At 40.6% G+C, this 24,851-nt stretch overlaps 1 protein-coding gene across 1 annotated transcript in view; it reads right to left on the bottom strand.

Annotated features, from left to right (window-relative positions):
• acads (acyl-CoA dehydrogenase short chain) overlaps positions 1–24,514 on the bottom strand; it is a 140,861-nt gene extending 116,347 nt beyond the window's left edge. Inside the window, exons 1-5 of the mRNA XM_048611704.1 lie at positions 24,484–24,514; positions 22,678–22,841; positions 11,093–11,242; positions 4,391–4,502; positions 1,151–1,302 (exon numbers count right to left, since the gene is read on the bottom strand). Coding sequence (XP_048467661.1) covers positions 1,151–1,302; positions 4,391–4,502; positions 11,093–11,242; positions 22,678–22,841; positions 24,484–24,514 — 609 coding nt within the window. The remainder of the gene's footprint in view (positions 1–1,150; positions 1,303–4,390; positions 4,503–11,092; positions 11,243–22,677; positions 22,842–24,483) is intronic.
• Positions 24,515–24,851: the final 337 nt, after the last annotated feature.

The following is a 24,851-nucleotide window of genomic DNA, read 5'->3' as shown; positions in this document are numbered from 1 at the left end:
CTCTTCTAAGGATGCCTAACCTGAAGAAGTTACCCTCCTCCCTCCGGACAAACCTCAAGGGATCTCTCTCCCACTGATCCCTCTTCTATCCGCCTCCCACTCTCTCCCTATTTATTTCAAAACCCCCTTCCCCTTCCCCTTTTCTGATGAAGGGTCTAGGCCCGAAACGTCAGCCTCTCTGCTCCTATGATGCTGCTTGGCCTGCTGTGTTCATCCAGCCCTGCACCTTGTTGTCTCGGATTCTCCAGCATCTGCAGTTCCTACTATCTCTGATTCTATTTAAAAATGTACTCATTTTCTCCTGACAGTTCATCATAATCTTATTTCTCAATTCAAAAACTATGAAGAGAAACAGGAAATGCTTTTATTTTCACCATTCTGAATGGTCAGTTCAGTGTGACATCTTGTTTTGATTTTGCATTCATTTTCATGCAGCTATTTTCCACAGCGCACCAGTTTTCTGCAATAGTTCGTGAAAACATGCTCATATCCCATCCAGCTTCTCCCAGATGCACAATCCACAGACTGAACTATAGGAGCATTGGTAAAATGTTTACTTTGTTTAAATAGCCAAATTTAACCATCATTGCACTTCACATTGAATTACCCAACAATGAGATTGCAACAGCACTGGTATTTAAAACCCATCTGGGTTCACTAATGTCCTTTAGGGAAGGAAACTGCCATCCTTTCCTGGTCTGGCTTACATGTGCTGCCAGACCAACAGCAGTGTGCTTGACTCTTAACTGTCCCCTCGGCATTTAGAGACGGGCAATAAGTGCTTGTCTAGCCAGTGATGCCATCATACCATGAGTGAACATTAAAGAAAAAAATCAAATCCCTATTTTGTCTCAGGCAGACTTGGGGCCTGCTTCATTATCTATCTGGGGCAAAAGATCATGACACTTTGTGGTGATTCAGCAAATAATCACCAAGGACCTCCCTTCAAGCAGAGAAATTAAGAAGAGATTTATACTTCTGGCTCTTTACAGACATTTGTAAAACCATGTATCCGTCTTTGTAAACCCAGTAACAGTCTTATCTTTTGGACTGCATTGACTGCATGTAATAGCAACACCATTTGAATTACTGTCACTTCCAAACAAACTCTGTACTGCAGAATCTATCAGTACATATTTCTTTTAGTTACCTTGTGCTTGAGTGATTTGTCTGTGGTGGCAAAGACAATTGCAGCAGAAGCATCCCAGCCATTTGTGATCCAAGCTTTTGTGCCATTTAAAATCCAGTGATCACCGTCTAATTTGGCAGTGGTAGAGGCTGCACCAGCATCACTTCCATTTCCTGAAAACACACAGAGTCAGACTGTGACCAACGATCAACAACTCAAAATACAATATAATTAATACAATAATTAACAGTATACAGTATATAAACACGATCATGTGTGAACAAGGGTTCAGACTCAAACCAATGCTGGGGTCCCTGAAACTCCAATTCATCAACAGTACTTTTCCTACATATTTTGAATCTAATGTTCACTGGAGATGCGTACTTGGTCTTCTTGTAATAATTCTCAATTAGAAAAAAAACCCAGCAAGTATTATTTTTGGCCAACATACAAGCTTAGCATCTATATTCCACTTTATTTTTTAAACGTAGGTCTTACTTTAATGATTCTCCAAGTCTATAATTTACCAGAGTATAAGGCACAGCTCCCTGATCATATTGTGCTAAGTGTTTAAGACAATCAAGTCACACCCTTTGAATCTTTGAAATCGCCGACATGCTACTGACTTTTTCAGGGTACTCTGCATGGCATTCTAGTTTAGGCTTGCCCAAGGTCTTACACTTAGACAGGAACATACTTTAATTTTGTGTTGAATTATTTAAAGATTTAAGCAATTATTGAAACCAGTACTCAAACATACAATACTTGCCATAGCATTGCTGCACTGGCTGTGAATCTCCAGATTCATATGGAATGACATCTATAAGACCATAAGATATAGGAGCAAAATTAGGCTATTTGGTCCACTTAGTCTGCTCCACCATTCGATCATGGCTGATATGTTTCTCAAACCCATTCTTCTGCCTTCTCCCTGTAACCCTTTATCCCCTTACCAATCAACAACCTATCCATCGCAGGCTTCAATACACTCAATGACTTGGCCTCCATAGCCCTTTGCGGCAATGAGTTCCACAGATTCACCACCCTCTGGCTAATGAATTTCCTCCTCATCTCACTCTAAAATGTTGGCCCTTCACTCTGAGGCTGTGCCCTCGGGTCCCAGTTTCTCCTACTAGTGGAAACATCTATTCTACGTCCACTCTATCCAGGGCTCTTAGTATTCTGATAAGTTTCAGTCAGATCCCCCCCCTCATCCTTCTGAACTCCATCACGTACAGACGCAGAGTCCTCAACCACAGTTCATATGACAAGCCCTTCACCCCTAGGATCATTCTAGAAAATCCCCTCCGAAACCCCTCCAAGACCAGTACATCCTTCCTTAGATATGGGGCCCAAAACTGCTCACAACATTCCAAATGCAGTCTAACACAACCTTAGCAGTACATCTTTGCTCTTGTATCCTAGTCCTCTTGAAATGAATGCTAACATTGCGTTTGCCTTCCTAATTGCCAACTGAACCTGTATGTTAACCTTCAGAGAATTCTGAACTCGGATTCCCAAGTTCCTTTCTGCTTCAGATTTCCCCACCTTTTCCCCGTTTAGAAATTAGTCTATGTCTCTCTTCATCCTAACAAAGTGCATGACCTCATACTTTCCCACATTTTATTCCGTCTGTCACTTCTTTGTCCACTCTTCTAGCCAAGTCCTTCCTCAGCCATCGCGCTTCTTCAACAGTAGCTGCCCTCTACCTAACTTTGTCTTCCTTGTCCTCAATAATCTAAAATTTTCAATGATTTACACATGCTTGGTGATAGCCCTACCTATATGATTAACACTAAAATTATCTATTAAGTGACATCCGCCTCTTTCTTTCTTTTTTAGGCAGTCCTTCAGGATCAAGGATGATTTGCTTCCATGGTGGCTCTATGGTTAGCACTGTTGCTTCACAGTGCCAGGAACCCAGGTTCAATTCCACCCTTGGGCAACTGTCTGTGTGGAGTTTGCATGTTTTCCCCGTGTCTGCGTGGGTTTCCTCCTACAGTCCAAAGATGTGCAGGCTAGGTGGATTGGCCATGCTAAATTGCCCATAGTGTTCAGAGATGTGTAGATTAGGTGGGTTATAGGGGGATGCATCTGGTGGGATGCTCTGAGGGTTGGTGTGGACTTGTTGGGCCAAAGGGCCTGTTTCCACACTGTAGGAATTCTATGAAATCTATGATGAAATCCAGTTTGATGGCCTTTAGCTTACAAACAAGGAGCAGCGGCAGGCCATTTCGCCTGTCAAGCCTGTACTGCCATTCAATAGGAGCTGATCTGAAAGAAACCTCGAATCCTATTCTTGCCTACCCTTGATAACTTTTCTTCACCTTGCCTAACAGGAAACTATCTGCCTCTGCTTTAAAAAAATTCAAGGACTCTGCTTCCACCATCTCTTTCAGGGACTGAGTCCCAAAAACACACAACACTCAGAGAAAGAAATTCACTTCATCTCTACTTTGAATGGATGACTCCTGACTTTTAAACAGCAATGCCTATTTCTGGATTCTCCCACAAGAGGAAACATCCATTACACATCTACCCTGTCAAGAACCCTCAGGATATATGTATTTCAACAGTCGCGTCCAATTCTTCTAAACTTCAACAAATTCAAGCTTAGCCTGTCCAACCTTTCCATGTCTGACAACGCACTTCATTCCAGCTAATTTTCTGGTAAACCTTATCAGAACTGTTTCCAACACATTTTATGTCCTTCCTTCACTAAGGTGGCCAGTACTATGCACAATACCCCAAATAAGGTTTCACCAGCACCCTGTATAACTGAAGCATAACTTCCCAGCATTTATATTCAAATCCTTTCACAGTACATAACATTCAGGAGCTTTCATAATGACCTGCCGTAACTGCATATTAACTTATTGTGATAATTGAGCAAAATGTTCATAGAAGACCAGACACCAATTTCTTTGAGTAGCAATGGTGAATGCTGACAGGGCTAATGTTCAGAGATCTCCTGCTTCGGTTAGGAAAATATCCATACCTAGTGAGAGATAGTGGAATTGTGCAAGAACAAATACAGTATGTTCAGAAACATGCAGATTACTGGGCCAAACAATGGCACACTGCACACTAATATTTTGTCGAAGTGAACAAGGTATTATGATAACTAAACTGCCCTTAAAAGACTTTTCCATTGGTAATGTAGAAGGCTTTTCTAACTCATAGGTACCATGGTTACTTGGCATATACCCTCAATGTACCAAGTCTTTATGTACCAGGATTCAATCAAAGACGGTGGCCTACCTGGTTCACTCAGACCAAAACAGCCAATTTTATTTCCATCTGTAAATGGAGTTATCCAGTTGTTCTTTTGTTCTTCTGAACCAAATTTCAAAATTGGACCCAGATATAACGACTGGAAAAGGAAGTGAATGTTTACTATATATTTGGCAATATGAGAAGGCAAAATACCAACCTGGTACAAATGACACATGTTGATCTCTTGGTTAATTCTGTGATATTCATAGTAATGAGAAAACTAAACCTAAAAAATGAGCCTCTGCACTTTGCTTGAATTCGGTTCCTTAGATGCCATGGGCTTTGATAATATGCCCAATTATGAGTAACGACTATTCACATTCTGATATCCACATGTGTACTTACAGTAGAGATCATTAGGTATTGAAGTCAAGGACCTAAATTATTCTTCCCTCTTCCAAACAAAGTACAGCTCAGACAACTTTCAGCAAGTCCCTAGCCATGCTCTGCCGTACTGTGGCTGCTGGTCTCCCAGCTTAAGTAAGCTAACGAACTGAAACAAAAACAGAAGTTGCTGGCAAAGCTTAGCAGGTCTGGCAGCAGCTGTGAAGAGAAATCAAAGTTAACGTTTCAGGTCCAGTGACCCTTCCTCAGAACTCTGTCACTGGACCCAAAGCATTAACTTTAATTTCTCTTCATAAATGCTGCCAGACCTGCTGAGCTTTTCCAGCAACTTCTGTTTTCATTTCTGAGTAACAGCATCTGCAGTACTTTCGGTTTTTATTAACATATGAACTGGAGTTTTGGATTTCAGCCTGCTCCTACTCTATGGTTTTGTTATTGGTGTTGACAGCTGTACAGTTGGGGGAACCAAAATGAGAATGCTTTTCAACAGTATCACAAATTACATCAAAGACTGATATCAACAATTCCACAGAACATTCATAGTATGCAAATATATCATTTAGCAGGGATGTTTTTTATTACAACATGAATGGAGTTATTTATCACAATATATGAATTCTAATTAACAGAGCAACCTGTTGATGCTTCCCCTAATGATTGTATGGATGATTGTCCATTTAGCCTAGTATTGAACCACACAGATCAGGAAGATTTTAAGGCATGAAGTTGAAACCACTGAGCCCCACCAAAGGTTTCCATAGGCGATGCTTGCTCCTGCGTGACGTTACTGAATTTGAATGACACAGCATCCATTTCCTGTATTTGAGGCTAAAGACCTTGAAAGGATGCTATCATGTGTGAGAGTCAATCAAACAGACTGATGCAATGCCAGGATACAAAGTTTGGTCAATGAGCAGAATACTGGGAGAGATAGATAGCACGTGAATAAAGAATAGTAAGCTAACAGGCAGGGTCAGATTAAGGGAGAAAGCAATAAAGATTAAATCAGGGTTACTGTGCATCTAGGTGAATGCATGGAGTATAATAAATAAGAGTTACAGTCACAGATTACCAGGTGGTAATAGGATGTTACGGCAATAACAGATACCTGGCTCAAAAGAGGACAGGACTGAGTGTTAAATATTTCTGGATATAGGTGGTCAGGAAGGCTAGGAAAGAAAGAAAAAGGCGGGGTGGCAGTGTTAGAGAGTATAGTTTTGGTGCTGGAGAAAAAGGGTTTCCCAGAACAGTTAAGGATGGAATCTATTTGACTGGAGCTAAGGAACAAAAAAAAAGTTGCCATTCCATTATTCAGTATATTCTATAGCCCACCAGCTAGTGGGAAAAATGTAGAGAGACAGATCTGAAAGCAAACTACAGATAGGTGCAAAAATTATAGCATGGTTAGTGTCAGGGAATTCAACTATCTAAAAGTAGCATGCATTAGTACTGTTGTAAAAGGAGCAAGAGGTCCCACAGTGTGTTCAGGAAAATTTTCTACAGCAGTCTGTTATCAATCCAACAAGAAATGAAACAACACTGGGTCTGGTTCTTGGGAATAAGATGGACCAAGCAGATCAAGTGTCAATAGGACTGCAGTTAAAGGACAGTGATCATTGTTTCATAAGGTTTAGGCTGGTAATAGGAAAACACAAAGAACAATCTAAAGTAAAAATAATTAACCACAGGAAAGAGCAATTCAATGGTAAACTGATCTGTGCCAAATAAATTACAGTTAAATGTTGGCAGCAAAAGCAGTAACTGAACAAGGGATAGAAGATTCAAAGAAATGGCATTTCAGGCTCAGTCAAGATATATTCCCTCAAAAGGGAAAGGGAGGTAAAACAAAACCAGAGCTCCTTGAATGATAAAAGAAATAAAAATTACGATAAAGAAGAAAAAGTATGCTTGTGACAATTGTCAGGTGAAATATACAACTGAAAAGCAAGGTCATGATAGAAGGTCCAGAAGGAAGGTGAAGAAAACAAATAAGAAACGCAAAGAGGGAGGAGAAGAAAAGGCAGTCAGCTAATGTCAAAACAAATCCCAAAGTCCTTTGCAGGCATCTAAATAGTGAAAGGAATGGAGCTAAGGTTTTATACGTGGAGGCAAAGAACATATCAGAGGTATTAAATGAATACTTTGCATATGTCTTTATCAAGAAAGAAAGTACTACTCAGCCCCTTGTAAAAGAAAAGGTAATTCAGACAGTGGACGGGTTAAAATTGAAAAGGAGGTTGTATCTGCTCCTATGATGCTGCTTGGCCTGCTGTGTTCATCCAGCCCTGCACCTTGTTGTCTCGGATTCTCCAGCATCTGCAGTTCCTACTATCTCTGTATTGAATATGCTGTTGTACTTAAAGTCGAAAAGATATCATGACCAGGTAAGATGCACCCAAGGATGCTACAAGAAGAAAGAAAAGAAATTGCAGAGGCACCGGCCATCATTTTTCAATTTTCCTCAGACTCCCGGGTGGTGTCAAAGGATTGGTGTATTGTAAATGTTACACCCTTGTTCGGAGAAGGATTTAAAAATATGCTCAATAACTACAGGCCAGTCAGCTTAACATTTTATGGCGGGGAAACTTCTAGACACAATAATTCAGATGAAAATTAATAATCACAAAGACATATGCAGAATATAAAAGAAGCCAGCATGGATAGTTACAGTTTATGAAATAAAAGGGGCAGAAGCAACAAGAATATGGAAATCGCTGACTGGTAGGAAACACAGTCATGCTTAACAATGTTTCTCAGGTTGGAGGAAGGTTTGAAGTGGAGTTTCCCCTGAGGTTAACATTCAAATCCTTGCTTTTCCCGATACTTATGATTGACCTAAACCTTGGTGTCCTGGCACAACACCAAAACTTGCAGATGATACAAAACTTGGAAGCATCTATGAACTTTAAGGAGGATCGTATAGGACTTCAAAAGAAGACAGATAGATTAGTAGAATGGAGGAAAAAGACAGATTAAGCTCAATTCATAGAAATTGAAGAGATTCATTTTGATAGGGAGAACATGGGAGAAAAACAAAACAATTCTAAAGTGGTGTAAGGGTAAGGACCTGGGTTTGTACGTGCATAGGTCATTGAAAGTATTAAGATGGATTGTAAAAAATACTCTGAATGGGACAAGGAACATTAAAAAGCCAAGCCTTAAGAGTTTCAAACGAGAGGAGAAAAAAAACAAATAAGACTGCCACGCTGGGCCGAGAGAACGCCACGTCAGGCCAGGAGACCACCACGCCGGGTCCACGCTGAGATGGAGGGTCCAAGTCTGCACTGAGGCTGCGAATTCAGAACATTCACGAGAAGAAAGAAGGAAAATAAAACACAAGACAAAAAATAAAAGAAATGTACAGAGCAGACAAGATCCAGCTGAGGAGTCCTACTCTGCCACCATCTTGGAATTTAATAGTGGGGTATTGTAGGGATCGTTACTGGGACCCCAGCTATTCACAATATCTGTTAGCTATTTAGATGAGAGAACTAAGTGTAATATTTCAAAATTTACAGATGATGCAAAGCTGGGTGGAAGTGTGAGCTGTGGGGCGAATGCAGAGAAGTTGGAGTGTGCTTTGCACAGGCTCAGTAATCAGACAAATGCATGGCAGATGCAGTATACTGTGGATAAATGGAGATTATACACTTTGGTAGCAAAATTAGGAAGGCAGAGTATGATTTGAATGGCTGTAAATTGAGAGAGGGGAACGTTCAAACGAGACCTGGGTGTCCTCATGCTCCGGTTGCTGAAATTAAACATGCAGGTGCAGCAGGCAGTAAAGAAGGCATATGGTATGTTGGGCTTCTTAGTGAGTGGGTTTGAGCACAGGAACAAGGATGCCTTGCTGCAATTATACAGGGCCTTAGTGAGACCACACCTGGAGTACTGTGCGTAGTTTTGGTCTCCTTAACTGAGGAAGGATGTTCTTGCTACAATGGCAGTACAGTGAAGGTTTACTAAACTGATTCCTAGGATGGCGGACTGACATATGAGGAGACACTGAGTTCATTAGGATTGACTCACTGAAGTTTGGAAGTAATGGGGGGAGGTGGGGGGTGGGGGAGGTTCTCATAGAAACCTGTAAAATTCTAACCAGACGAGACAGGTTAGATGCAGGAAGGATGTTCCTGATAGTGGGGGAGTCCAAAACCAGGGGGCATTGTGTAAAGATAACGGGTAAACCTTTAGGACTGCAATCAGCAGAAATTCCTTCAGCCAAAACATTATATGTTTTCAAGAAAGAGATAGATATAGCTCTTGTGGCTAAAGGGATCAAGGGATAAGGGGGGACAGCAGGATTAGAATATTAAGCTCCGTGATCAGTCAGGATCATATCAAATAGTGGAGTAGTCTCGAGGGTCAAATGGCCTACTCCTGCTCCTATTGGCTATGTTTTATATTTCTGTGGATACGTTGTTCCCCAATTAAACATTCATATCAGACTCAGCCTTCACTGTGTTAGTGACCTTCTCTTTTACAGGGAAGGCTACCTGGAGTATGTCACAATGTTAAACAGACCCCTGCACTGCACAGATGTCACCAGGAGCACCAGAGAAGTGCAGTGCAGGATCCACTCTGGGCCACCACACAATTAAGGAAGTGAGGTTGATCCTCCAATTATGAATCCTCCCCATCTTCTTTGGGCTGGTTGCAAATCACAACCCTCATATTCAAAAACCTAGGCACACCAATTTCTATATCTCGAGGTTCAAGTGTGAGTCTGTGTTGAGTTAGAACTTCAGGCTATGGAGCAGGAGAAGTATAAGGGAACAATGCTAAAGAAGACTTTTTATTCACTCTGTGATATAGGCATTGTTAGCAAGGCTAGCATCTACTGTCCATAGCTGGATGCCCTTTCAATAGTTAGTCACCTTTGTGAACCACTATAGTCTGTGGGGTGAAGGCTCTCTCAGGGCAGATTTTGAAACAGCAATGATCTACGTCCAAGTCAGGATGGTATCAGATGGTATAAGTTGCAGTAGCATAAGCTGAGGAAGTACTGAGGAGCAGAGTGATCTCCGGGTTCATGTTCACTGTTCCCTGAAAGCTGCCACCCAGGTGGATAGAGTTGTTAAGAAGGCGTATGTTGTGTTAGCTTTCATTAATAGAGGGATTGAGTTCAAGAGCCGTGAAGTTACGCTCTAGCTATACAAGTCCCTGGTTCGGCCACATCTGGAGTATTGTGTCCAGTTCTGGTCACCTCATTACAGGAAAGAAGTGGAAGCGTTGGAAAAGATGCAGAGGAGATTTACCAGGATATTGCCTGGAATGGAGGGAAGGTCTTATGAGGAAAGGTTGAGAGAGCTAGGGCTTTTCTCTTTAGAACAATGACGGATGAGAGGTGGTTTGATAAAGGTGTACAAAATGATCAGAGATTTCGATCTAGTGGACAGACAGAGACTTTTTCCTAGCGTGGAGGTAGCTATTATGAAGGGGCTTAGTTTTAAAGTGAGTGGAGGTAGATATAGGGGAGACGTCAGAGGTAGGTTCTTTACTCAGAGAGTGGTAGGGGCATGGAATGCATTGCCGGAGAGGGTAGTGGAGTCGGCCTCATTAGGGGCATTTAAGCGGCTATTAGACAGGCATATGGATGATAGTATAAGGTAGGGGTGGAGGTTAGATAGACTTTAGGTTTAGGTAAAAGTTCGGCACAACATCATGGGCTGAAGGGCCTGTACTGTACTGTTCTATGTTCTATGTTCATCACGTAAACAGTACACACTACAGTCCCTCCTGATTATAAGATGTGGCTCTGGTAGAAAGTTCTGTTGAACAGCCTGCTAGCCCTCATCACCCAGGTTCATCTATGAAGAGTGCGAATTTGAGTGAGACATGACAGGCTGCTGTTATGCATTTTAATCATATGTCAACAACACAATAGATCAATACATTTAAGAGAAAACTAGAGAGGTTACTTGGAGCCATTGAATGTCTCACAACAATGGTATGTACATGTACAATAAGGTTATACAACTCTGGGCCATTATATTCCACTTGTACTTCATCCTCATTAAAATATCTTTACACAAAGAGAGTAAAATGAATAATAATCCTTTCCAAAATACAAAAGCATTTAAATATCAAATGTATCAGTATGAGTAACTCAGAACTGCTGTAACTGAACATCTCAATAACTGTTAGGTTGTGTAATGTCATTCTGGATGAGGTAGGAAAATTAACAGCACATTTAGAGTCTGATTAATCAAAATCTAAGCCCTGAACGACTAAATGACTAGAATTACAAATGTAGCCCTAAAAAGATACTAAGGAATTAGTTCACTTGACGACAATCATCCAGTGAAAATGGAAGATACCTATTATATATAATAGACTTACATTATTTACACTCATGATTACGCCAGTAGAAGCACAGCCTCGGCTTATTTCCTCCATAGCAATGGCATATGCCAGATAATCCAATCCTGCTCCACCATACTTCTCAGGCACATCCATTGCCATGAGTCCCAGTTCTCCCATTTTCTTTATCTGACAACACATAAATAATGTTGCAATATCACAACAGGACTCACACTTTGAAGCTAATGCATAAATGCAGTAATTAACAAAATGGGGTTTATCATAAATATGAACGAAATTTTGATTTGTATAGCATCTTTCATGAATTCAAGACAATCAAAAGCACTTTACAACCAATTAATTCCATTGTTTAAATGGTACTTACTGTGCAATGTGGGAAACCATGAAATTAGAAAAAGACATGACATCCTCCTGTTTTTCAGGTCTTTGCAACTACAGCACTATTTCACCCATTCAATATCCAGAGGGCAAGTTCTACATATAGACTTCTATGATCCCTAAAAATAATCAAAAAAGCTGTCCCATAATACTATTTTTCTACCATGATCTGTTGCCCAAATTATTGCTGTCTTACTTCCAAATGGCAACAAAGGGATGTGTGAAAAGGGTTAAAGAAAGCATGTTAGGTGACAGAATACTACGCTTGATCTTAGCCAAAAGGCCGAGAAGCAATGGGGCGACATAGTGGCTCAGTGGTTAGCACTGCTGCCTCACAGTGCCAGGGGCCCAGGCTCGATTCCACTCTCGAGCAACTGTCTGTGTGGAGTTTGCACATTCTCCACATTACTGCGTGGGTTTCCTCCGGGTGCTCCTGTTTCCTCTCACAGTCCAAAGATGTGCAAGTTAGGTGGATTGGCCATGCTAAATTCCCCATAGTGTCCAGGGATGTGTAGGTTAGGGGTGGGTTATAGGGGGATGCTCTCAGGGTCGGTATGGACTGTTGGGCTGAAAGGACCTGTTTCCACACTGTAGGGATTCTAAGAGGACTAAAGCACAATTTAAAGCAGATCCTGACAGGTGCTATAATTAATGTCGTAAAGAGAACTAGCAGATTACAATTTGTTTGATAGTTGCTTTGAAATACATACATATTTGAACATTTTACATTTTTCCCATTAAAACCATTCTACAAACTTTGGCGACTTTACAAGAAATGGTTCGGTATTGTGATTTGAAAGAAACAATATAGTTATTTAATTCACAATTATTGCTGAAGGCACTATCTGCCAGACCAAATGTTTAAACACATGAACTAAAAGGAGCTAGTTCCACCAAAATCCAGCTGCAAATAGCTGGTAAGCTAGTTTCCTCTGCCAAATGGTCACAGAATCCTAGAACCCTATAGCAGGCATTCAGCCCAGAGTCTACACCGACACTTTGAAGAGCATCCCACCCAGACCCACCTCCCTAACCCGCCCATAGAATCCCACATTTACTATGGCTAATCCACCTAACCTGCACATCCCTGGCCACTATGGGCAATTTAGCATGGCTAATCCACCTAACCCACACATCTTTAGACTGTGAGGAAACTGGAGCACCCGGTGGAATCCCATGCAGACATCGGGAGAATGTGCAGACTCCACACAGACAGTCACCTGAAGGTGGAATCGAACCTGGGTCCCTGGTGCTGTAAGGCAGCAGTGCTACACACTGAGCCACCATGCCGCCCATGGTTACCTTTTTACTCTTGTAACGAACCAGTCGGCCTTGTGCAGTATTGCTCATGATGATTATATAGATTAGAGTACTACACCAGGTAATTTAGAATAAATTGCACACAGACATTGATCTTATGTTGCATGGCTGACTAGAAATAAAATTAAACATATATACATGGAACAGATTCCCATACATCAATGAAAAATGCAACATATCAAGTAGTGGGAAGGCAACTTGATCTATTTGCTGATCATGGATCAGTAGCTTTTGTAGTGCCCTACTTTACAGAAGCATTGTCACTGTTGGTAACATCCCACTGACATGGGACATGCACAAATTCTACCAAACTAACATTTTCAGACTAAGAAGAAGGGATTACCCTAACACTAAAATGAGGAGAATGGCAGTGTATTATAAGGATTATGAAAGTTTACTGGAGAACACAAACAGGTTAGCAGATATCAATCGATGTAGAAAAGCATGAAGAGATACATTTTGGAATTAGGGATAGAGGAAGGAAATGCGTTATAAATTATTTAAAATGAAATAGGAGAGCAGGACCTTAGACCTTAAAGACCAGATCATTAAAAGATAATAGTGCAAGCAGAAAAGGCCATACCTGCCCCCCACCCACCCCCGACCAAATATTTGTGATTGAATCTAGATGTATAGAATACAATACCTACAAGGTAATATGTGTGCAAGGTTTCAGTGGGACAGTAGTTGCATATTGTGTACATTTTAGGGTACTCCATTATAGGAAGAATATAAAAACAATGGAAAAGGTCTGTACGCATTTATTAGGATGTTAACTGTACTTTTTGTCATAGTTTCAAAACAATTCAAGAAATTAAAGCTATTTTCAAAGCAGTTGAAAAAGCTAAATGGTGATCCAATAATACTGCAAGAACTATGAATCATTTGGTAAGTAATGATGGATTGTCTTGTCAATGAGATGGTAATTAAAGGACACAAATTTAAGATAATCAATCACAAAAAGAAATATGGGAAATATTATGAGAAAAATCTTTTTGCAGAATTGATTAGAAGGTAATTGGTCACAAATGTGTCAAAGGAAAGTTTATAAATGTTGGAAAAGATTAATGTTTATAGGCGATCATATCTTTACCACATTTGAGTTTAGAGACTGCTTTGTGCAATGGCATTGCAACAACCAGCATTGTCTACTGGACACATCACTAGGAACGCAATCACTATATGTAAATCCACAAAGTATAAATCACCGAGCTACTCACTACACTTGACTTCAGCGCCTCTGAATCATGGATGAGCAAATAGATTTTGGCCCCAATCATGAACCAGGAACATTTATGTGTATATTTCAGATGAGAACCTCATGTTATTGATGGTGACAATTCACAATCTCCTAATACCATCAGAATTGAGGTATGGACATTTGGCTAAAATACTGTATTACGGGGTACTGGTACAGCTATGAGTGATACTGGTAATAAATGCTACATTAGGAACATGGTGTGAGGATGTTTCGGGGCCGGGTGGGGAGCAGGTGAGGGAAGATAAAGACATTCTAAAATTTGTCAGAGATGTGGGCATAATGTTGGGTCTTTGGTGTCCCTGAGCAATACAGGAAAATATTACTCCAGTGACACATTTTGAATGTTTGCATGTAGAGGTTAAGTGAGAATATGATCTGGTTCAAGTGTGATTTTCCCCTGTTAAATCTGGGTTGGTAAAGATTGGCTGGTCATTTAACGAGTATGTAGCAGATTAAACATAGGGGATGCACAGATTTTGGAAACACTGGCTCATCGCTTACTGCGCCCAGACTTTAGAACCAGAATGGAACAATTGAGGGTTTTGACCTTAGTGCCAACTCTGCATTATCACTACCTGATCAGCTGCCTATTATATATCTCCCCCACTTTCCATTTGTATCGAAATCAGTGGGAAATAAGAATTAAGTAATGAAAAAGTGGGTGGATGCTCCAATATTTCCCACATTACAAGACTGCCCTATCTGTACCTGTTTGTCTCCAAGGACCAAATTAATATCCGTAGATAAATGTTTTTCTTTAAGGCGTGCTTCCTGTCAACGCAACTTCAGGGGGTGCACCTGCTACACACGCAATCGTTGTGACAGAGACGTCACTGCCCATCACCAAAAACTTAGCAACAACTAACTTGTAGAAGAACATCACTGTTCACTCTGAAAACCTGCATTGCTAAAGAGATGAAGCAACCAAACCACCCATACTCTGCACTCTTTAAAAGTATAAATCACTTAATGCAATTACAACGTTTAAATACAACAGATATATCATAAAATTATCAGTTCTCCAAACACTCTGTAATTCAATTAAACATTTGACCAGAAGTCACCTTATTCCAATTCAATAACGTAAGCATGACTTGCTGGAGGTTTATGTTACTACTTCTTGACTAAACAGGATTTGGATTTAGCCAAGTCTCTGAGGAATAACAACAAAATTTAGCTGCAAGAGCTGTGATTGTACCATTCAAACACTAAGGCAAAGGGGTGGTAAGTAAACCAGTGAAGTAGGCCAGGGGAGAAGCTGGTGAGTGAGGGGGCAGTGAGGGGAATGGTGAGGGTGATGGCAAGCAATGCAGCGGTCAGAGTGGTCAGTGAAGCAGTGAGGGAGCCAGTGAGGTTGATGCCATGGTGGGAGCTTCAAGCAGGTGAGTGAGGGAGATGATGAGGGGCCAATGAAGGGGGGTGGGGGGGCAAGGGAAAGATGCAGTGGGATACGCATAGTGATGGGAACATCAAACAGAGCTGCAAGGGATGGGGTGTTTGGGTGTCAGCAAATGGGGTAGCAAGAGGGCAGCATTGGGTGATAATGGGGAGGGCAAGCAAGGCTGTGATGGGGCTGGCAATGTTTGCAGTGTGCAGGCTGGCGAGCAGAGCAGCGAGTGTGAGGGGGCAGCATTTAGGTTCAATAGACAATGGGTGCACAACAATGATATCAGCTGCATCGCATATGCAATGATGGACACAGTAGATGCCAACTTCCTGTTCTGGGTACACCACGACAATATCAGTCACACTGACTTCCTGTTCTGGTGCAGAAGTAGAAACTTCAGTCTTATATTAAAGGTGATATATAAATATGGCCTGTCTTTGATATTTATATCTCAATCACGTAGGCATTCTTTAAGCTTTCTATCCCTTCTTGGACTGTTCTATTTTTGAATGTATGAAATTAAGTGCTGAATTATCTCAAATTTGTTTTTCCTGTCTTACAGTGTCCTTCCTACAGTCAATTATAAATCTGGCGAGTCAATATAAAACTACATGTACTATTTTTCCAGCTGTTCATAAATTCAATGCTCTGATATTAGGACTGGGGAAGGAACAAAACCAGTTGTTTGACCCACACACAAAAAGAAAGTCTGTCACCCATTTTCAAAGTCAACAATGGAAACTAGCTGACTGTTCTGAGATTCTGAACAGATTACCTGAAAACTTCTCTTGATTGGTTATATCAGTTTTGAATGCAGGAAAGTGGTAGTTTGTCAACAAGAGGGAAGGACAATGGCTTCAGTATTGAGTTTCTGTCAACATCAGTGTGGAGTTTGGAGTCAGTGTTCATCTCTAAAACTATTTGACTGCAGCTGCGGGAGCAACTGGGGAGAAAAAGTGGTGAATTTCCTCCTTCAACGGTGAAAATGGGGAATTGACCCAAGGCAGAGACAGGCAGACAGAGAGGTCATTTCAGCTCCACCTTCTCTGGGACAATTCGAGATGGTCAATAAGAGACAGTCCGCAGGGACTGGTGCTGGGTCCACTGTTATTTGCCATTTATATAAACATTTTAGATAAGAATTTAGGAGGCATGGTTAGTAATTTTGCAGATGACATCAAAATTGGCGGTATAGTCAACAGTGAAGAAGGCTATCTAAGATTGCAATGGGATCAATTGGGCCAATTGGGCTGAGGATTGGCAGGTGGAATTTAATTTGGATAAATGCAAGGTATTGCATTTTGGTAAACGAACAGAACAGGAATTATATAGATAATGGTAGGCCTCTGGGTAATGATGTTGAACAGACAGATCTAGGGGGTCAGGTACGTAGTTCTTTGAAAGTTGTGTCACAGGTAGACAGGGTGGTTAAGAAGGAGTTTAGCACACTTGCCTTCATTGCTCAGACCATTGAGTATTGGAGTTGGGATGTCATGTTGAGGTTGTACAGGAAGTTGGTGAGGCCACTTTTGGAGTACTATGTACAGTTCTGGTCACCCTGCCATAGGAAGGATATTATTAAATTGGAGAGGGTTCAGAAAAGATTTTCCAGGATATTGTTGGGACTGGAGGGTTTGAGTTACCAGAAGCTGGGACTTTTTCACGGGAGTGTAAGAGGTTGAAGGATGACTTTATAGATGTTCATACAATCATGAGGGGTATGATAAGATGAATAGCAAAGTTTTTTTTCCCTAGGGTAGGGGAGTTCAAAACTCGGGGGCGTATTTTTAAGGTGAAAGGAGAACGATTTAAAAGGAACTTGAGGGGCAACGTTTTTAACCCACAGGGTAGTTCATATCATTAGTTCATACGTGGAATAAACTGTCAGAGGACGTGGTTGATGCAGATATAGCTGCAACATTTAAAAGACATTTGGATAAGTACATGAGTAGGGAAGGATTAGAGACACATGGGCCAAACTCAGGCAATTGGGACCAGTTTAGTTTGGGAGATCTGGTCAGCATGTATGAGTTGGACCAAAGGGTCTGTTTCCGTGCTGTATGACTAAATAAAGGATATCTACTGCATACAATTTACTACAAGACACCTGTCACTACACTCCAAAGGTAATTCATTTAGAATTTAAGCCCTTTGGCCCACCATGTCTGTGCTGACCACGATGTCATTCTAAACTAATCCTATTCGCCTGCACATGACCTGTATCCCTCTATTCCTTCTCAGCTCATGTGTCTGTCTAAATGCTGCTTAAGCTTTGTTAATGCACCAGTTTCTAACAGCTCCCCAAGTAGCATGTTCCAGGCACCTACCACCTTCTCTGTAAAAAATATTTCTTGCATAACTCTGTTAAATTTCCCCTCTCACGTTAAACTTATACCCTCTTGTATTTGACATTTCCACCCTGGGAAAAAGAGTCTGACTGTCCACCCTATCCATCCCTCTCATAATTCTCTATTTTCTATCAGTTCACCCCTGAGCCTCTGAAGCTTTAGAGAAGACAATCCAAGTTTGTCAACTTCTCTTTATAGCTAATACACTCCAATCCAGGCAACACCCTGGTAAACCTCTTTTGTACCCTCTCCAAAGCATCCATATCCTTCCTATAGTGTGGGCACCAGAACTGTACACAATACTCCAAATGTGACCTAAATAAAGTCTCAAACAGCTGCAACACGACTTGCCAACTTTTATACTCAATGCCCTGACCTATTAAAGGCAAGTATGCTTCATGTTTCTGTTACCATCTTATCCACTTGTGTTGCCACTTTCAGGAAATTATGGGCTTGGACCCCAAGATATCTCTGTATATCAATGCTCCTAAAGGTCCTGCCATTTACTGTATACTTTCCTCTTGCATTTGACGTCCCAAAATGCATCACCTGACACTCGTCTGGATTAAATTTCATATGCCATTTCTTCTCCCAATTTTCTAACAGATCTACATCCTGCTGTATCTTTGATAACCTTTCTCACTATCCACAATTCTACCAATTTTTGTGTCATCTGCAAACCCACTAATCAGACCACTTACATTTTCATCTAAGTCATTTACATATATCACAAATAACAGAGGCCCCAGCACTGATCCTTGTGGAACACCAGTGGTCACAGACTTCCAGTCAGAAAAGCACGCCTTCAAAACTACGCTCTATTGCCAATAACCAAGCCAATTTTGTATCTAATTTGCCAATTTACCATGAATGCCATGTGGCCTAATCTTCTGAACCAGCTTATCATGCCCTACCCACATCAATCATCTTCAACACTTCCTCAAAAAACTCAAACAAGCTTGTCAGACAAGACCTCCCCCACATAAAGCCATGCTGCCTCGCCCTAATAAGGTCTTTCTTTTCCAAATGCTAATAAATCCTGTCCCTAAGAATCTTCTCCAACAATTTCCCTACCACTAGAATAATGCTCACTGGCCACATCCAACACCTCCTCCTTCTCAATATCAACATACCCCTCCCCAATCTTACCATCATCCATATCTTTCTCCTCAGTGAATACCGACGCAAAGTGTTCATTAAGGACCTCATCCACTTCCTCCGGCTCCATGCATAAATCTCCTCCTTTGTTCTTGAGTGAACCTATCCTTTCCCTAGTTACCCTTTTGCTCCTAATATACAAATACAATGCCTTGAGATTCTCCTTAATCCTACTTGCCAAGGACATTTCATGGCCCTTTCTCGCCCTCCTAATTTTTTAAGTTCTTTCCTGCTTCCTTTATATTACTCAAGGGCCTTGTATGATTTCAGTTTCTTAAACCTTACATATACTTCCTCTTACTTTTTGACTAAACTTTCAATGACTCGTCATCCAGGATTGCTGAATCTTGCCATTTTTATCCTTCATTCTCATTGGAATTTGTGGATCCTGAGCTTCAATCAACTGGCCTTTAAAAGATTCCCACATATTAGATGTGGATTTACCCTCAAATTGCTGTCCCCAGTCTCCTTTAAGATATTTTGATCTCATTAAAACGCACTTAGAAAAGAAAATACTTATTTCTCTCTGGCAAGTTTTGTTCAAGGATTGAACTGGAAATTCTTGTCTTCTTCAAATATGCTATTCAGCAGAAAATAAAGAAACATTTAGCATAGAGTTCGTGGAAGCCCCACTGTGATGGGCATATGGCAAACTGCTTTTCTCTTTTTTCTATTCACTCGTGGGATATGGGCATTGCTGGATGGGCCAGCATTTATTGCCCATCCCTGGTTGCCATTAAGAAGGTGGCGGTGAACTGTCTTTTTGAACTGCTACAGCTTATTTGGTGTGAGCGGACCCACAGTACTGTTAGGGAGGGAGTTCCAGGAATATGACCCCGTGACAGTGAAGTAACAGTGGTATATTTCCAAGTCAGGACGGTGAGAGGCTTAAAGAGGAACTGACAGCTGGTGGTGTTCCCTTGTACCTGCAGCCTTTGTTCTTCTGGATGATAGTGGTCCAGGGTTTGGAAGGTATCATTTAATGAGCTTTAGTGAATTTCTGCAGTGCATCTTGTAGACAGAACACACTGCTACTATGGAGCATTGACTGAGCGCTGTGGATGTGCTGGATATCAAGCGGGCTGCTTTGTCCTGGAAGCTGTCAGGCTTCTTGAGTGTTGTTAGGGCTACACTCATCTAGTCAAGTGGGGAGTATTCTTGATCTTGGAATATTTTACCATGTTAAAGGTTCAATGTAAATGATAGCTGATGTGTGATTTTGATCGATCATGTAAAAAATTGTTGCAACAGGTATGAAATGCTCAGAGGCATATTCTACCATTTCCATTCAATAACCAACTTACCTACTCCAACAGTTGTATTTTGCTTTTATTCTGACCAAAATTACAATTACATAAGTGACTGATAGCATTAAGTAGCCAATTTGGTAGTTGTGAATTATATCTGACATTTAGCTGTATCCAATTATGATTTTCTACCTCTTTTGCGTTTGCTGCCCTTTCAGTCATTCCCATGCAGTTCTTTAATGTCTTCAATTCTGAACAGTAATCACTGAATAGTTCTGTAGTCACAGAAATGAACAGCTCCTCATTTACTTTAGCTGTCAGTCTGGCAACCAAATGTTGAGTATTGTGCAGTGCACCATTGACAATGAAAGGTCTTCACTGTCCGCAAGCAAACTTTAGCATGAGGTAGTTGTGAAACACAATCTAAACTTGCTATTGCAAACGTGGCTCTGATAGAATCCATTACACCCCCACCCCTCACCTCTCTCTCTTTCTGTTCATTTGGTATATTTGGTTTCCACTAAAGCCACGATAAAATGTCTCACTGTTACTTCTCCTTGCACTTCTGTTGGTCATTAAGTTCAGATTGTCCAACTCTTCCCCCAAACTTGATTAATTTAGACAAAATAATATTCAGAAAACAAGAAGAGAATGTTACCTAATGTTTAAGAACGACTGAAAATGCTAGAAATATATAGCATCTGCTACAGAAACACAGTTGCAACTAAAGTATAGAAATTTTTGAGGGTTGATCATGGGTCACACTGAAATGTTCAACATTTTCTGTTCTTATTTCAAGGTTCCACCTTCCAAAGTTTTCTGTTCACCTCAGCATTAGCTAGACTTTCACCTCTTCGATCTTGTTCAGCCCAGTGGAGGAACAGCACTGACAGAAAATCCTGCGTGGATTTACAGGCAAAAATGAAATGTAAAAGATTTGTACCAGCTTTGGGTTCTTTGAAGTTAGAAAGAGCTTTTGAATCATGAAAATATATTGATCAAGGTTCATTATAGGAATAAAGCAGAATAACAAACTGTGATTAAAGTCTCTGCAAACACTGCAATTTGGCTGACGAGAAGAGAAACTGCAGATATTCACTGTTTAAATTGATTTAAACCTGGGAGCAAGAGCAACCGAATAAAAGATGTGTGACATCCAATAAAAATTCATATAAAGAATAAACACAATCTTTATATGACTACAAAAATACCAGCCAAGCTCCCTGAGGTGTCAGTGAATAACTGTGCCACGTACTGTGATATTGGACAATAAGATGGAGAAATTCCAAGTTGAATCCCTTGCCTGCCCTGTGTTACAAAAGGGCTATACCAAGCCCAATAGGCCAGTAATTTATGACAGAAATAAAATAGCATGCACAATCCATTCAATTTGTGAAGTGAATGCAAGTCTGGAAACATAGCTTGAGACTGTGGAGAATAAATGGAAATTGAATTTATTTAAAGATAGCAGTTTATTGCTTTTGCTCATTTTAATCTTCTATATCTTTTAATAATCAGGGCCTAGAAATCTGATTGTACTTGTAAAGTGGCTCACATGTGCTAGTATTAAAGCAGCACCCAATATTCACTCTGGCTGCTCATTAAAATCCTATATATGTACAGCCAGTATTAACCTATGATGATCTGTAGCTTCAAGCCTGTGGTACATGATGTTGAGTGCTTCAGATGCCTTTGACAGACAAACAGTACCTCTTAATAAGAAGATACAGTAATAGTGAAAAATTAAGGAAGCATTCATTGACAGAAAAATAACTTCAACAAGCACTGAGGAACATGTAGGTTCTCTGACACTGTCTTGGAGGTCATAATTTTCAGCAAAAAGTTTTCCATCTTTCCACTTTCCAAGAATTCATCAGATTTGAATGGAGTGGATGTGGCTCGGAAATGGGGACATGGAAGAAACTACTTGAGAGAGCAGGAGGGAGGGAAGGAGAAAATAAAAGGTGAGAGAGTGAGAGATCTTCTGTCATGCTTTTCATTAGAAGCAGGTAATAATTGGAAAACCTAGGTGCTTCTGTTCAAGTTGCATTGGAAACTGAATCCAGCATTAGACAGCCACTTGTGATCAAACAGCACATTTGATTGCTTTTATTATTATTATTCAACATGACACTTTTTTTTAATCCTGTGTGAGGGAAATGGCCTCATGTGCTACCTTTACCTTTACCATCGATCTTCATATACTTACTGGGTTCTGCTGTGTAACATGGAGACCCACAGCCAGCTTCCTCCCTGGAGCAGACAGATTTCATTTGGCCTACATTTTGCTGCTGTCAGACCCTGCAGATTCCACCACTTACACATAGGAACACCAGATAATTTTGGGGAGAGGTTGATTTTGATTTCTGCAGAACTGAGGTAACTCAACCCAATGATTGCAGATTTACAAAGAGTCCCTCCCAGTAACATAGCAGCTTTGTGTAAGTGATCAAACTACCCCCTTTTAGGAAGACTGCTATTGATGCTTCATTAAAAACTGTTACCTGCTCAGCAGGAAATTTGTGCTCTCTGTCCAGCTGCGCAGCAACTGGAGTGAGTTCCTTTTCCGCAAAACCTCTGCAGGTATCCCGCAACAACTTATGAGTTTCTGGAAGCTCCACCATCTGATAGACTGTGTACAGTCGGCGTAAACATCCTGACCTCACGGCTGCAGGAATTGGAAATACAGAATAGCTGATCAGAAACAGTAGCCGCTACTGGTATACTATCACTTGGTAAAATCTGAAAATGCTTTATCAATTCTAACAGCATTGCCCTTCTTCAGGAATCATGGTAAAGGTCAAGCACTGTATTGTTTTCAAAAGTAGAAAACAACCAAATGCTGAATGCCAAAATTCATCAATTAAAGGCCAGTCATCACTGGTAATGTGATAACAATCATTTCTTTTCGTCGTACGTAAAGAGCCAATTACACTGGTTCTGGCATGAAACAGTTTGACAGGAGGAGAAACACAGCTTGCATTCTATGCTACTGAGCTGTCAATCACAGTTAGTCAGGCAGCAATCATCCTCCTCTGCCCTAACCCTTCTCCAGATGGGACGTTTTCAATCCTAAATCAGGTGATTAAAGCACCCAGTTGTGTCAAAAGCAATCAACATATAAGCTTCTTGGATCCTATGATTAGATTAACTTGGCCATGAGATGTTAGGCGCTGTAACAACTATTGTAGTGTTCAGGGGATCCTTTTATTTGCCAAAAATCATCCATAATACTGTCTCTCATTCTCTGAATCAGAAAATTTGTGTTCAAACACCATTATATACTGAAGTATATAATCTACCATTTCAGGGCAGTTCTAAGGATGTTAGTGATTCTACTATCTTTAACCACTGGCAAGGTAATCTTACTTAGTCATACTTATTGCCAGCTTCAAACCTCAGCAAAGAAAACTCTCAGATTGTTTATGGAACTTAGCCAGTTTTATCAGCTATAGACCAGGCTCTAAAGTCACATACCCCAGCCAGGGGAAACAGCTTTTCTGCATTCACTGTGTCTGGCCCTTTATATCTCCTCTCATTCTTTGAAACTCAGAATACAGGCTCAGTATCCTCAATCTCTCACCATAGGACAGTCCCATCATTCCAGGAATCAGTCTGGTGAACATCACTGCAAAGATTCACCACTTTCTAATTGCATTATTTTTATCATCTCAGTCCTAAGTAATTGACCCTTACGTTGAGACTATGCTATTTTGTTCAAGATTTAACATCCGGCGGAAACAACACAAATGTCTATCCTGTCAAGCCCACTCAGAATTTTATATATATCATTAAGATCCCTTCTCATTCTGCTAATTTCCAATGAAGACAGACACAACGAGCACAACATTTGTTAATAAGAAAAATTCCCCATCCCAGGAAAAGGCCTAGTAAACTTTCACTGAACTCCATCCAATTAAAATATGTCCCTTTTAAGTAAAGGAATCAACACTGTGCACAATACTCCAGGTGCAGTCTCACCATTGCCTTGTAGAGACATACCATGACTTCCTTACTTGTAAAATCCATCCCTCTTGCAACTTAGGCCAACATTTCCTTTGCGGTCCTAAGTATTTGCACCTGCGTGCTGACTTTTTTTTGTGATTCACATACAATGATATCCAGGTGCCTCTGTACTACAGCATTCTGCAATCTCTCCTTATTTAACATTTTGCTTTTCTGTTCTTCCTACCAAAGTGGACGACCTCAGATTTGCTCTCATATACTCCACGTACCAAACTTTTGCCCACTAACCTAACCTATGTCTCTTTGAAGACTTTTTGTGTTCTCGACACAACTTGCTTTCTTACTTATCTCTTCGTCATCGGCAAATTTGCCCATAGTGCAGTCAGTCCCTTCATCCGACTTATTAATGTAGATTATAAATAACTGAAGCTCCAGCATTGATTACTGTGGCACTCCATTAGTTACAGATTACCATCCTGAAAGTAACTCAGTTATCCTAAAATCTGTTTCCAATTAGTTAGCCAGTCCTAAATCCATTTTATTGTGCAGTAACGTTTTATATGACAACTTATCAAATGCATTTTAGAAATCCATTTATTAGTTCCCCCTTTATCAACCCTGCTTATTATACCCCCAGAGAACTGCCAACTAGAAATACCTTGTTAATTCCTACTCTCTAAGGTTTCTGTCTGTTAACCATTCCTCCATCCAT

Source organism: Rhincodon typus, chromosome 24, assembly GCF_021869965.1.
Source record: "Rhincodon typus isolate 14 chromosome 24, sRhiTyp1.1, whole genome shotgun sequence".
Classification (NCBI taxonomy): Eukaryota; Metazoa; Chordata; class Chondrichthyes; order Orectolobiformes; family Rhincodontidae; genus Rhincodon; species Rhincodon typus.
Note: the sequence above shows the minus strand (reverse complement) of the source record. Positions and strands in the feature narration are given on the sequence as shown.